Consider the following 14501-nt stretch of genomic DNA (forward strand, 5'->3'; position numbering starts at 1 on the left):
GGTTCCAGAACAGCCCATATTCCTCACGCTTGTCTGTAGATTGCAGATGTAGGCCTTATGCAACTGTCTGCCCAAAGCAATGTGCAATACCAGATGAAGACAGGGTTTTCCTCTGCTTCTCCTAACACTCTTCAACACTTTGCCAGGACAGATGGGCAATCCTGCACGACCCTCAAAATCCAACAGTTCACTTCTCACTATTCTCTAGATCATAAAATCTCTTGACTGCTCTCACTGGGGTATAATAGTCTAAACTTTTTGGTCTCAAAGAGAAAGTGCAAAAGTGTGTCTAACATCTTAAAATAGAAGAAATGGTGTCCGTCTATTTTTCCTGCTCTTTAATTCTGCTCACTTTGGAAATGACCTAGGGCTTCCCAGGTGGCGCTAGCTGTAAAGAACCCACCTGCCATTGCAGAAGACATAAGCGATACGGGTTCAATCCCTCGGTCGGGAAGCTTCCCTGGAAGAGGGCATGGCAACCCACTGCAGTATTCTTGCCTGGAGAATCCCATGGACAGAGGAGCCTGGTGGGCTATAGTCTATAGGGTCGCACAGAGTCAGACATGAATGAAGTGCCTGAGCACGCATGGAAATGACATCATTTCACCTTTGCCTGACCTTTGCTTCTTTAGAACCTAGAGTGTAGAAGTAGACGAATCAATGCAAACATTCCACTGATATGTGTATTTACCTGTGGATGAGTGACTATTGGCTAAAAACATCCCTTTTCCTTCAACTTACTTTATATTTAGGGTACCACTAGTCTAGAGATTCTTGGGTGAAAGGTGAGGTAAGGAGAAGGCAGAGCAAAGGCCCTTTTCAAGCTATGCAGTCTTCCTAGAAACTCCCAGAGTGCCTTCACCCCAGCCCCCGGGAGAAGTTCCCCTCCAATGACAGTAACCACACTGCCCATTGCATCTGCTTCTGATGGAAGCGTGTCCACGCCATCGTCCCAGACTTTGGCCTAAATTCAGGGAGGAGTAAAGGTGACTGACTACAGGTCTGGTCCATTTAGTGTAGTTTAAAAGAAATTGCTTCATATTCTCTTTAGAACAACGGTTCTTTCTTGTCTAATTTATAAAATCACATCTATAGGACCACTTTGCAAAATCTCTTTCTTTTAGATTTACTCTTTAATGAATACATGCCAAAAATGATTTCAGCTACCCCCACATTAAGGAGACATGAATGTAAATAATACAGAAGCCTTGATTTACAAACAAACCAGTTTAGCTCAGTGAAGTTTCTCGACTCACTTTTACCCCACCCACTAAAAGAAAAAAAAATCTATGTCAGGCATTTTTTTAAACAAGGTCTCTTCACATATTTGGCATAATTTCCAGCTTTCAAAATATTGTATCAATTTGTATCCTAGATTATCTAGAACCTAAGTTATATGAAACAATGTACTCTTGCACCTTTTCCTGTATTTTTGTCAGACTTAAGTCATTGTTATATGAAATCAATTTTTATAACACCATTACAAAAACAAATCTGTTACTCATCCTAAGCTACTGTCTCATCAAGTGAAATATAAATTTCTCTTGAGAAGAAAGAAGTATAGTCATCTCACTCAGAATATATGCTGGTAAAGCACATGTTTTCAAGGATTCAGATATAATCCAATTCAAATCATGCCCCACAGACTATAATCAGATAAACCCTGATACAGGATTCCAATTATGTAAACATCTTCTGAGCCCTTATTATGTGTGCTTTCAGAAATTACTTGACAAGGATTTCCTAAGTACTAGTTAATACTGTGAAGAATACTAATGAACCATAGGCCCATGTTTTCATAGTTTGTAATCTTATAAGATTTATAAAGGCTATAATTTTTAAATATAGAAACATAAAACACTAAATTTAAATATATATATATATATATATATATATATATAATTTAACCCATTATTGACTGGGGGATTTTTGCAAAAACCAACACCTATGGCCAGCGATTTTTATTTTGGCCAGCCAAAAATTGTTTTTTCATTAAGACTTTATGGGTTACTGCATTTAATAGTTATACTTGACACACCTGTAAAGTCTTCTCCAGCACCTTGAGTTTTATCACTCTCCATATCAGAATTGATCACTAAGGTTTTTATTTTCTTTTTGTTGGTCGAATATTCACATTGCCTGAATCGGAACTATATTCTGAAGAACTATCATTTTCTGACACATTAGTATATATGCCACTTAGACAATCAGATAAAGTATCTGCATAAAATTCTTCACTTAAAATTTCAAGATGTATCATTTTTGAAAATTTTACAGCAATAACTTGCATTTATAATAGATACAACATTGTAACAAAATTTTAATGGAGGAAAATGTGAATGATAATATAATTATCATAACATGATAAATATCATTAGTCATAATAACTATAATAAGTTGTGTGATGAACTATCAATTTTAAGCCCTAACAACTATGTCTCTGGTCAATTCATTCAGTGCCAAAAGACATATTAATACGTCTTTGGTCAATAATGTGCTAAACATCATTTCCTACTCAGCCTCAGAATGGTGTGATGATATGCTCTGGTTTATATAACTCTGATCTAACCACAGTTTTGTAGGGTATGTGTTACATATAATAAAGAAAATCCCATCTTCCTGTATTCATACCAATGCTGAAGGATCATCCTAGGAAATTAAGTTTCCACTAAAATATTTTTAAATGCATCTATTTGAACTTATATGTTCTCAGGCCATACAAGCACACTATACTGCAACTTGAGTATTGGCATACTATTTTTCTGAGTCACAAACTCATTTAGCACACTTGTTAAGGTTTCCCTGGTGATTCAGATGGTAAAGAATCTGTCTGCAATGCCGGAGATCTGAGTTTGATCCCTGGGTCAGGAAGGTCCCCTGGAGAAGGGAATAGCAACCCACTCCAGTATTCTTGCCTGGAGAATCCCATGGTTAGAAGAGCCTGGTGGGCAGTCCATGGGGTTGCAGAATTGCTCAGAATGAGACTAACATAGAGACAATAGATCAATCGCGCCCTCTAGTGGTTTCTTATAACCATTACCAAAGTTTGTGTGACAAGGTGTTTGAAAGAGGCATACCTTGCTTACTCTAAGCCACCAGGGACATATTTGATAACCAAGCCTGTAAAATATTTAAGTCTTACTCAGCTCCTCACGGAGAAGGCAATGGCACCCCACTCCAGTACTCTTGCCTGGAAAATCCCACGGACGGAGGAGCCTGGAAGGCTGCAGTCCATGCGGTCGCTGAGTGTGGGACACGACTGAACGACTTCACTTTCACTTTCACGCATTGGAGAAGGAAATGGCAACTCTCTCCAGTGTTCTTGCCTGGTGGGCTGCCATCTATGGGGTCTCACAGAGTCGGACACCACTGAAGCGACTTAGCAGCAGCAGAAGCAGCTCCTTACAATGTCATAAGAACAGAGTACGTCTCATGTGTCATAAATTGTATCATCATTTACTAACACATCAGGTCTTCCCAAACTTTTATACACCCACATAGAAAATTTTAAAACATGCTGGAGTAAATGAATGAATAGAACTGATCACAGCCATCCCAAGAAATGTGAGAATCAATTTCCCAGCACAACTGAAACCTATCTATGTTACACACTGGTTTGGAAGTCAATGCTTTTATACTCATTGAAAGTGTGAAGAAGTAGCTAGGATTATACAGGACTCAAAAAATGAAATGTTGCTACTCCCCTACCTGGTCTTCTCCATAAAATTAATTCTCATAGAAGATTTTCTGGCATCTGAGATTCTTATATGGGTTTATTAACACTCCAAGTGATTCTTTAGTTTGTTGCATAAAAACAGCATGCTCTGAACCTGATTACCATGCAGTCATTGACGTCACTGTAATTCTGTTCCCATGCCCACCAGAATATAAAGCTCTGAGATGAGTGAGCATCCATTCATCGTTCTTGCTTTGGTGCGGGCCCATCTGTGTGTGTTGGTGTGTGTCCGTGTGCACCTATCTGTGCACCGTGTACAGAGGCTGCTGGTCACTCCCCAGTCTCTGTCCTCACCTAGATGTACATCACAAGCACAATCAAGACGAAGAGCAGCCGACTGGCCAAGCCAGTGCTGTGCCTCGGGACCCTCTGCACAGCCTTCCTGACGGGCCTCAACCGGGTCTCTGAGTATCGGAACCACTGCTCTGACGTGATTGCGGGCTTCATCCTGGGCACTGCAGTAGCCCTGTTTCTGGTAGGTCAGCTTCCTCTACATTTGCCCCCCTCTGGTGCTCTCTGAAAGGCTGCCCAAGATCCTGGTAAGTCAGGCTCGCCAGACTCCACGGTCTCAGTCCAGGCTCCACCGGCCTCAACCTTGGGAGCTGCAGTTACTCACCAAGTACCCTGCGTCCTTTCTTTCAGAAATATGACTGCATAGTCCCTCTGTGGGCCAGGAGTATGATCACTCCAGGAAGGATGGCTTGCTCCACTTCTTCCAGCCCTGTCCTTGGGGCTGGGGATGGGCAGACTAGCAAAAAGTTAGTGTACCTTCCAACCATGATTCTTTAGATACTTGCTCAGGGACATACTGGCAGCATAAGCTACGAGCCGCTTGGGGGAAGAACAGAGGACAAAGTACTGACGGAAGCAGGCAGCTCCTTCTCCAGCATTTCAGCAACTCCACTCTGGCCCAGACTTGCAAGTCCCACTCAGAAATAGGAAAACCCTCAGCTAATCACACCTGGGGGGCCTCTGTTATTATCTGAACATGCCTCCTGGGCATCTCGTTTCCGCTATAAGTGGCTTCTCAACCACATAACACTTCCTGAAGAAGGGTTTTGGTTCATTTTTATAGATTTGAGGTATGAGAAAGTGTTAGTCACTCAGTCATGTCCAACTCTCTTCAATCCCATGGACTGTGGTCCACCAGGCTCCTCTGTCCATGGAATTCTCCAGGCAAGAATACTGGAGTAGGTTGTCATTTCTTTCTCCAGGGGATCTTCCCAACTCAGGGATAGAACCTGGGTCTCCCACATTGTGGGCAGATTCTTAACCATCTGAGTCACCAAGGAAGCTAGGCATACAATAAATGGTACACGAATTGTATAACTTGATCAGTTTTGAGCTTCAGATACCTCTTTCTCTCCCACCCTTCCCCTCCCCCTCATTCCTAAGCAACCACTGATCTTCTGTATTAGGTTACTGTAAGATTTAACGTTAATAGAATTATACAATATGTATGTGTTTTTTCCTAGCTTCCTTCACTCACAGCATAATTATTTCATGATTCATCCATGTTGTATCAGTAATTCCCCTCTCTTGCTATGTAGTATTCCATTGCATGGACATACCATGGAGGTAAAGTTTTTTAAAAAAATATAGTCGAGGACTGGGCTTCCCTGGTGGCTCAGTGGTAAAGAATCTGCCTGGCAATGCAGGAAACATGGGTTTGAGCCCTGATCTGGGAAGATCCCACATGCCACAGAGCAACTAAGCCCATGCACCACAACTATTGAGCCTGTGCTCTAGAGCCCAGGAGCTGCAACTCCTGAAACCCAAGCACCTACAACCTGTGCTCGGCACCAAGAGAAACCACTGCAGTAAGAAGCCAGCACAATGCAGCTAAAGAGTAGCCCCCACTCGTCACAACTAGAGAAAAGCGTGAGCAGCAATAAAGACCAAGCACAGCCAAAAATAAATTTATAAATATATGTGTGTGTATATATGTGTGCATGTGTGTATATATATATATATATGTTTTTTTTTTTCCAAGGATTTAAAATACACCCAGAAGGGTTCCCGGTAAATCACTAGGCCTAAAGAGGCTATGCAGGATGACATCCGTCTCCTAACAATATTCAGCAAGCCTCTCCCAGCAGACGGAAGTTATCACAGCCTGCTGCCCTTGCTCCCATTCTGCCCTTTCTGGTCCAAGGCACCCATTAAGACTAACATCACATGTAGATGGATTTCACGGGCCTGTGACCTAACTTCTCCTTGTCCTATCCCTTCCATACAGGGATTCTGCATATATGCCTCTCCCAACTTCTAACTCAGTTCCACAACACTTTTACGTGCTCAGACACACACAGAAAATGCTCACATTTGCTCAGAACACTAACTGGCAAGCTCCATTTGCATTCAAAGTTCTTTTTCAGGGATCCAATCTTTCTTCCTAAAGTGAAAGACAGGGGGACTTAAATACACATTCTCTGTGAAGCAGCAGCAGAAATGGTGCCGAGTGATACTGATCTCTCAGAGGCTATTTCCCTAAGGTTGCTTCTTAAAAGGGGGAGAGAATACAGATGACTCAAAGAGGGATCAATAGTATGTCAATGAAAGCCCCACTGAGGGGCTTCCCTGGTGGCTCAGACAGTAAAGCCTCTGCGTGCAAGGCGGGAGACCAGCGTTCAATCCCTGTGACAGGAAGATCCCCTGGAAGAAGGAAATGGCAATCCACTCCAGTACTCTTGCCTAGAAAATTCCACAGATGGAGGAGCCTGGTGGGCTACAGTCCATGGGGTTGCAAAGAGTCGGACACGACAGAGCGAATTCACTTACGTGGCACTTAAGCAGCCAGATCTTACAGTGGACTTATTCAGAGGCTACAGAGTTTATGTAGCCTTGGGAAAGTTATCTACATTCTCTGTGCCTCCTTATCTAAGTTGGAGAGGATAATAGTATCTCCCTTATAAGAATGTTGAGTAGTCAAATGAAATTAGATAAAACCCTTCAGTCAATGCCAGATACATAAGTGGCCCTCAGTAAATGTTAGCTGCTACTATGAGATGGTTTACATGCGTCATGCTTTTAAATGTAAATCTACAAGGCAGGTGTTATTCCCATTTTTATAGGTCAGGAAACAAGTTCAGTGGGGGTAGATTGAGTATCCCTGGCCATCTGGTGATCAAACAGATGCTTCCTCAGCACCCCAAATGTGCTCAGCAGTAGACAGCCTGGACCATGCCCCAGGTCTTTCCATGGTCCCTACACATTGGCTCAAAAGTCACTGTGCAGTGACATTCTAAGGGGCAGGCCTGCCACCCACAGAGATAGCCAGACATTGATGGCTGCAGTCTGACCCTAATCTTTTTTCCCCTCATCCCACAGGGAATGTGTGTGGTCCATAACTTTAAAGGAACACAAGGATCGCCTTCCAAACCCAAGCCCGAGGACCCCCGTGGAGTACCCCTCATGGCTTTCCCAAGAATAGAAAGCCCTCTGGAAACCTTAAGTGCACAGGTACAGTAAAGTGGTTTTAGCCAACGAAACCAGGAGGCTCCAGGCTTGTTATCTGGAAGTCAACTAACCATTCCTCTAGCGAAAACAGGACACAACTGAATCCACCCAACAATAAAAATCTGGGGACTTCCCTGGCAATCCAGTGGTTATGACTTCGCTTTCCAATGCAGAAGGTGTGGGTTCAATCCCTAGTAAGGGAACTAAGATCCCACGTGCCTTGTGGCCAAAATTACCAAAACATAAAACAGAAACAATATTTAATAAACTCAATAAACAATAAATTCAATTTGTTTATTGAATAAACAAATTCAATAAAGACCCTTAAAAAATGCAATAAAAATCTGACATAAAGGCCCTCAAGAACTTCACAGCTTCCCTCAATTACTCCCATATTCCTTTCAGGGAGCGGGCATCATGAATCCTCAGGACGTTCTTAATAATGTCTAACTTAAACCCCTGCTGCTTCAAGATATCTTGACCTTCAATGTAATAACACATTTGTGAAATTTAGACCAACTCTTGTGGAAGGCCAATTCGATTTAGTATGTAGGACAACACTTGGAAAGAAATGCTTTGTTACATTTGGTGATAGATGTAAACTGGAAGCACATTTAAAAAGGTAACTAAATATCCTTTTGGATCTCTTTTGATGACCAGCAAAAATTCAATGCAACAGTACTTACTGTTTACATTAGGACCTTGCTTCATGCCAGAGATAAAGACGACAACTAGCCACACAGTTTTTATGCTCAAGGAACTTATAGATGATCAGGAAAGGTGTATATAAATGCATGCATGCTCAGTTGTGCCTGACTCTTTGTGACCCCATAGACTGTAGCCCGTCAAGCTTCTATGTCCATAGAATTCTCCAGGCAAGAATACTGAAGTGGGTTGCCATTTCCTACCCGCAAGGGATCTTCCCAACCCTGGGATAGAACTGGCATCTACTTCATTGGCAGGTAGATTCTTTACCACTCTGCCACCTGGGAAGCCCTGTATATAAGTGAATAATCATAATAGGGCACGCTGAATCAGATGTGCAAAGTGTTTTGTGAACACAAATGAAAAAATTTATTGTAAGGCAGGGAAAGACAAAGAGATGTGCCGGCCAAAATGAGCCCTGATACATGGTATAAAGCCTGACTTTTGCCTGAGACAATTGCTAAGTGCTTTACAAATATATTTTTTTGAACAAAAACTTACTGAATTGGTAGTATAATTTCCACTTCACAGAGAGAGAGGAATATGAAGATAGCAATACTAAATTACTCACCTAAGACACATAGCAAGCAAGTGGGAGAGTTGGGGTGAATAGTTCTTTGAGCAGACAGAGCAGGGATAACTAATAATAAAACAGGGATTTTATTTTCATGTAGCTGAGTCTTGCTAAAATGTTTATTTTCTGTAATAGTCTGTTTACCTTGAAGTCTTATTGTATTTGGCATCTCCTTACTAAATCATCTTTATTGAGTACAAGAGGAAAGCAAATCTCTTCCCACTGGACTTATCAGATACTTCCTATCAATGCAGTATAAAATATTTCAGTAAAGATTATTAACTATCAGACATCTGAGAAACTACCCTATTTCTTTTCACATTTAATGAAGTCAAATTTTATTAATGAACCAGGAAAAAAATCTATTTCCACCTGGGAAAAAAATATTTAGGAGTGCCCATTAAACCCAGTGCCAACTGTTTTGTTTTCCCTTCACCTACCTTAAGGTGAAAATTTTGACTTGGTCTAATTAGAAGTAACGTTGAAAATGTTATCACTGGTTTATTTATATACAGCCAGTTAATGCAGGTTGAATGACAAGTTAGCTAAATAATGAAACCTTATAATGAAAAACCCTAGTTTTCCTTCTATGTTCTTAAACCCAGTGAAGTCAGAGCAGTGAAGCGAAGTCGCTCAGTCGTGTCGAACTCTTTGCAACCCCATGGACTGTAGCCTGCCAGTCTCCTCCACCCATGGGATTTTCCAGGCAAGAGTACTGGAGTGGGTTGCCATTGCCTTCTCCAGGGGATCTTCCCAACACAGGGACTGAACCCGGGCCTACCCCACACTGTAGGCAGATACTTTACTGTCTGAGCCACCAGGGAAGATCCCGAAGTCAGAGTGGTTCCCTCCGTCTTCGAGAAGAAGCAACTAGTGACAAAGGTGAATTTAAAAAGCAAACTGAAATGTTTGCCAAGTTCCACAAACATGTAGTCTGTCCTTGCAAATGCTGTTGACCTTGCCCTGAATGTCCTAGTCTAAGAGCACCTTCTTTCCACCTCAGCTCTGCTCAAATGTAACCTTCTGTCTGAAGCCTTCTCTAGACTTCTCTCTCCTCCCTCAGGACCAGTAGCAGTTGCCTAAGTCAAGAGACACCCAGGCCATGTTTTGGGGGATTCTGCTTACATTGAAAACTGAAGTACCAAAAAGGGTTTCAAAACCCGATATTAGCAGGAAAGGGGCTTCCAGGTGGTATGGTGGTAAAGAGTCTGCCTGCCAATGCAGAAGTAAGAGACATGAGTTGAATCCCTGGGTCAAGAAGATCCCCTGGAGAAGGAAATGGCAACCCACTCCAGTATTCTTGCCTGGAGAATCCCATGCACAGAGGAACCTGGGGGTTACAGTCTATGGGGTTGCAAAGAGTAGGGCATGACCACACAACCGACCAATCCACAATACAAATTTTTTAAATTCTTTAAATATATGTATCATTATTCACTACAGGCACTAACTGAACTTTTGAAATCTGTCCACATGTGTTTACTTCCATGTGTATTACCTTGTCTGCACACAGTTTGAGGCCTTTGGTGAATACCAGCCTTCAGCCGAAGGACCCTCAGGGCCTGACGTGTATTTGCTGCTCACAGTTCATGTCAGGACTGCCCTCATATCTGCCTCCCGTAGGAACTGAGAGATTAAAGATACAAACCCTATGAACCATGTCCTTCTTACTCTCCATATTTCCTGGCATTCACTAGGTGTGAAATAAATGTCAGATGAATAGACAGATGCAAGCCAGAGTCAAAATATGAACTAGGCCCTTTAGTCAAAACCAAGAACCCACAATTAGACTACAGTCTATATCTGAATCTCCATGGTAAACAGTTTATGAGTAATGATGAACAGGACTTCTGCAGGCTAGTCACAATGAAGCTACAGGAAGCTGGATGGAAAGTACTGGCCTCTTAAGTGATGCCTTCCATGCCACTTGTGCAATATCCAAGCATCTGCTTTCCACGTGGGTGGTTAGAAGGACATACCCTTTATTTGTGGGTCAAGAAAAGGAAATGAGCATATGGTGCAAGCTATCACATTCAATCTTTACCATAATCCTGCAACTGGCCTTATTCTTCTATTTTACAGATGAAGTAAGGCACAAAGAGTTTAAGTAATACGCTGAAGTCACTCAGGAAAGATTTAGACACAGGCCCATCTAATTCTAAAGGCCCTGCTTGCTCTCTACACCACACAGCCTGAGGTTTAAGGAAAATTCCATTTTGAAATCTACAGCTCTCAGCTCTGAATATGGAAACACGCTGTAGCGGCCAGTATGGAGGTGCTGAGCTGCACAGCACTGGCAGAGTTTACACTGAGCAAAACAAATATGCCCTGTGTTCTCCCCTGTGGGAGAAAGCTTCCTGTGCAATAGCAGCAGCCATGGCTTCTACTAGAAACTGCTGCTCCTTTGTAATTTGGGGGATAGAGCTGTCTTCCCAGGAGGAGGACTATGGGGATCTGAGAGAAGATATGAACCTCTCTTTAGAGCACACATTCTCACATGAGAAATCCACCCCGCCGTTCGGAGCACCTCAAGCAGAAGACTGTCTCGCTGGGGAGGGAACCCCTCATCCTCCCTTTCATCCCCCTGAGACATACTTTCTCCTTTGCCACACAGAGCCCCAGGGCTGCAGGCTGCCCCAGTCTGCTTCTCTCTTCCCCTCTAAATGATCAGCTCAAATTTAAATACTTGGCCTTCTGTGACTGAGACAGTACGTTCTCTAAAATTTTTCCCCAGGACTAAAGAGAAACCAGAAAGTAAAAAACTGTAGAATCCAAATGAAACAAAGATGGTCAAGTTTCCAAAGTGTTATTTTGTGACCCCACAGAGTTGTATCCTGGAGACCTGCTCTGAGCTTTCCTTGCCCTGCAGCCTCATACCTATTTTCACCTGCGCAATCAAGCTTAGTATTGAGCAAATGTGTTCTTGTTGAACATGGTTTATATTAACAAAGAAATGAGCGTGAAGCCAGTGTGTTAACTCACTGTGTGGGATGAAGTCTCTTGTGTCTTCTGATGTGTACAGGGGGGAGAGGAGATATATGTTTAACAACAAAAGGATCCACTCTATCCCAGGACTCACATGCCTATAACCTTATTCCAGGAGATTCTGATTCAGCCAGTCTGGGGTGAAAAGCCATGTAAGAAAATCATCCCACAGGAATTCTAATGCTTATAGACTTCATATCATAAATAGGGAAAAAAGAGACTTGGAGAGTTAAAGAAATCTGTATAAAGTAACTAACCAAGTTACTTATCTTAGGCTGTTGAACTACTTTATGTTTACCATTCACTCTTAAATGAAATCTTAAAAACATATGAATGACCAAACTATTGATGGAAGTTTTTTTTTAAGGAAGCATACTATAAAAGCAAAAGCATAAGTTTTTCACATTATAGCAAGAAATGCAAAAGCCTCCGTTTTCACAAATATGGTAGATAAAAGTACCTTGAGAAATATGGAATACTCAGTTTCTAAAATTCACATTTGCCCTCTCAAGAATGACTCTCTAGTGTCCTAAAAACAAACAGGAATCTGGAAACCCATAATAACCAATTAGCTCTAAAGCCACCGTTTCTTAAGGTATTATCAATACCATAAACTGGGAATTTTAAGTTCAAACAAAAGAGAAAGCTTTAGGCCTGAAAAAAGGTGAGATTACATATGTTATATAAAACAAGAGATAAGGGTTATTATGCACAAACCACATAAACAAAAATTAACAGAACTACAAGGAAAAGTGGATAAAAGTGCAATCATAGATTTTAACACTTTTTTCAGTAATAAGCAAACAAAATATAGTAAAAAGTTAATAAGGTGGCACCCCACTCCAGTACTCTTGCCTGGAAAATCCCATGGATGGAGGAGCCTGGTAGGCTGCAGTCCATGCGGTCACTAAGAGTCAGACACGACTGACTGACTTCACTTTGACTTTTCACTTTCATGCATTGGAGAAGGAAATGGCAATCCAGTCCAGTATTCTTGCCTAGAGAATCCCAGGGATGGGGGAGCCCGGTAGACTGCCATCTATGGGGTCGCACAGAGTCAGACACAACTTAAGCGACTTTAGCAGCAGCAAGGCAATATATAATCCTCAAAACACAAACATTTAAAACAAACTACATGTAAGACTATAAAGCAAAGCAAGAAATTTTAAAAGCATTCAGTGTTATATTTTCATAATTTAAAAAAATTTGTGTAAAAAAAATCTATTCAATAGATCACACAGATGACATTCTCCAGAAATTCAAAGATACCTTAAACCAAAACCGCTATGCATTTGAAAATGTTAAACTCACTGCTCTGAAAATTCATGGCTCAGAATATCATAGGGAAATTTTTCAAAGATTAGAAATGTTCAAAATTAAAACACTTTAAAAAAAATGTGGGACGCAGCTAACATTACTTTGAGATCTTCAAATGTTTCATAGAATACAGTTAAGTATAATACAAGACAGATGAGTTTATTTTTATTGAAAAAAAAAATCAGGGAAGGTTTAATAGAAGAGGTAACAAGTTGAGGGGCCTTGGAATCGCACGTCAGGGAGCAGGAACAGACTGTGAACTTGAGACAGGAATCAAGGGGATATTGAGGGAAGTGAGAGTGTGTGCATGAGTCAACTAAAATTGTATCTGCTTATGTTTGCAGAATCACTCTGCCTCCATGACCGAAGTTACCTGAAATGGCTGACGTGTCACAAGCTTTTTTTTTTTTAATCACCCTCCAATTCGATACTTCAAGACACAGTTACTTGATATCAAACTGTGAAGACAAGTATTATGTTTATCTAGCTAGAGGCTAGTGTTTTGTACATTTTTTTGTATGAGGAAGTGATGTAGCTTGCCCTGATTTTTTTTTTTTTTTTTTGTCAGCTTTAATATATTTATGCCAGAATTTTAAACAAAGTTTTCTTCTTGTTCAGGTGTGCATTGAAGAACCACATTTATTCAATGATTGATGTTGTTTTGTGATATTTGTACACAAATCTTCTTTTATCAGTTTTGTAGACACTGAAATGAAATATAATAATTCACTTTAATCTTTTATTATCACAGTTGCTGCCTCCTCCGGCATTTTTGAATTTTAAAAAAAACTTAACTTTTGAGTTGCAGGGAAAACAATGTTGGTTAATGGTAAATCTCAAAATCAGTTGTGTAGAAAGAAGTATTACTTTGAAAAAGAACTTTATATTCTGACTTAACATGTGATTGCATCCCAAGTTAAAGTAACATATTAATAAGAAAAACTCACCTAAGTTACACAACCAATGGCAGGAAATTCTGGTTTTGAGGATCCTTAGATAATAGCCTCTCCTGGTTGAAATTCAAGATCTTTCTGTAATCATGCCCTTGGGCTGGCAGGTAACACTGCAGCCTTCTTTCCCAAACAACCAGCCAGTACCAGCATCCCCTGTCAACTCAGTTTTGTATATCATATTGTATGGACTTTATATGAAAATGAATATTTTACAGTTTGCACAGTATTATTTTAAAGAGAGGATATCAGAGCATCTACAACCTAGAGCCCCAAAGCAACAGCTTGACTTTGGGGCTTTTAATTGTTCTAGAATTTTAACTGCATCTCATTTTTCTAGCATGGTAATAACTAATGTGTAACTCCCTCAAGAGCAGGAGCTCTCTTGTCTGTATCTCTCAGAATGTTTTCTCAACACTTCCATGTTGGTTCTTCTTAGCTTTTTTTGTACATTTTTTTTTTCTAAAGAAAAAAGTTATTCACAAAATGAATTTTGGCTCATGTCCTTTGTTTGAGGCTTCATCCCCCAAGTATTTGAAGACTCACAATGATGTAATGATGTGACCTCTGTAAGTGTTTATTCTCCTCAGTTCCCTGCCTACTGGGATCAGTCATAATAGAGGCACGACTGATATGTCCTTTCATGAAGGAGTATCTGTGTTTAGGCCAAAGAATTTGTGAATTTAAGACACTCGGAAGCACATTCTGGTTTTCTAGCAAACTACCTTTGTGTTCAGTCTGCCCATAGATACTTCTAAGGCATCAGTAAAAAATC

The 14501-nt window shown here is 40.9% G+C and overlaps 1 protein-coding gene across 2 annotated transcripts in view; it reads left to right on the forward strand.

Annotated features, from left to right (window-relative positions):
• Positions 1-14217, forward strand: part of PLPPR1 (phospholipid phosphatase related 1) — a 284128-nt gene extending 269911 nt beyond the window's left edge. Inside the window, exons 6-8 of one of the 2 annotated variants that reach the window (XM_040240666.1) lie at positions 4035-4211; positions 7067-7198; positions 13121-14217. In XM_040240666.1, the coding sequence (XP_040096600.1) occupies positions 4035-4211; positions 7067-7198; positions 13121-13153 (342 nt within the window). In that variant the 3' untranslated portion in view covers positions 13154-14217. The remainder of the gene's footprint in view (positions 1-4034; positions 4212-7066; positions 7199-13120) is intronic. The other variant, XM_040240675.1, reaches the window with a different exon arrangement.
• The last annotated feature ends 284 nt before the right edge of the window (positions 14218-14501 follow it).

The sequence above is a fragment of the Oryx dammah genome, unplaced genomic scaffold, assembly GCF_014754425.2.
Source record: "Oryx dammah isolate SB20612 unplaced genomic scaffold, SCBI_Odam_1.1 HiC_scaffold_1, whole genome shotgun sequence".
Lineage (NCBI taxonomy): Eukaryota > Metazoa > Chordata > Mammalia > Artiodactyla > Bovidae > Oryx > Oryx dammah.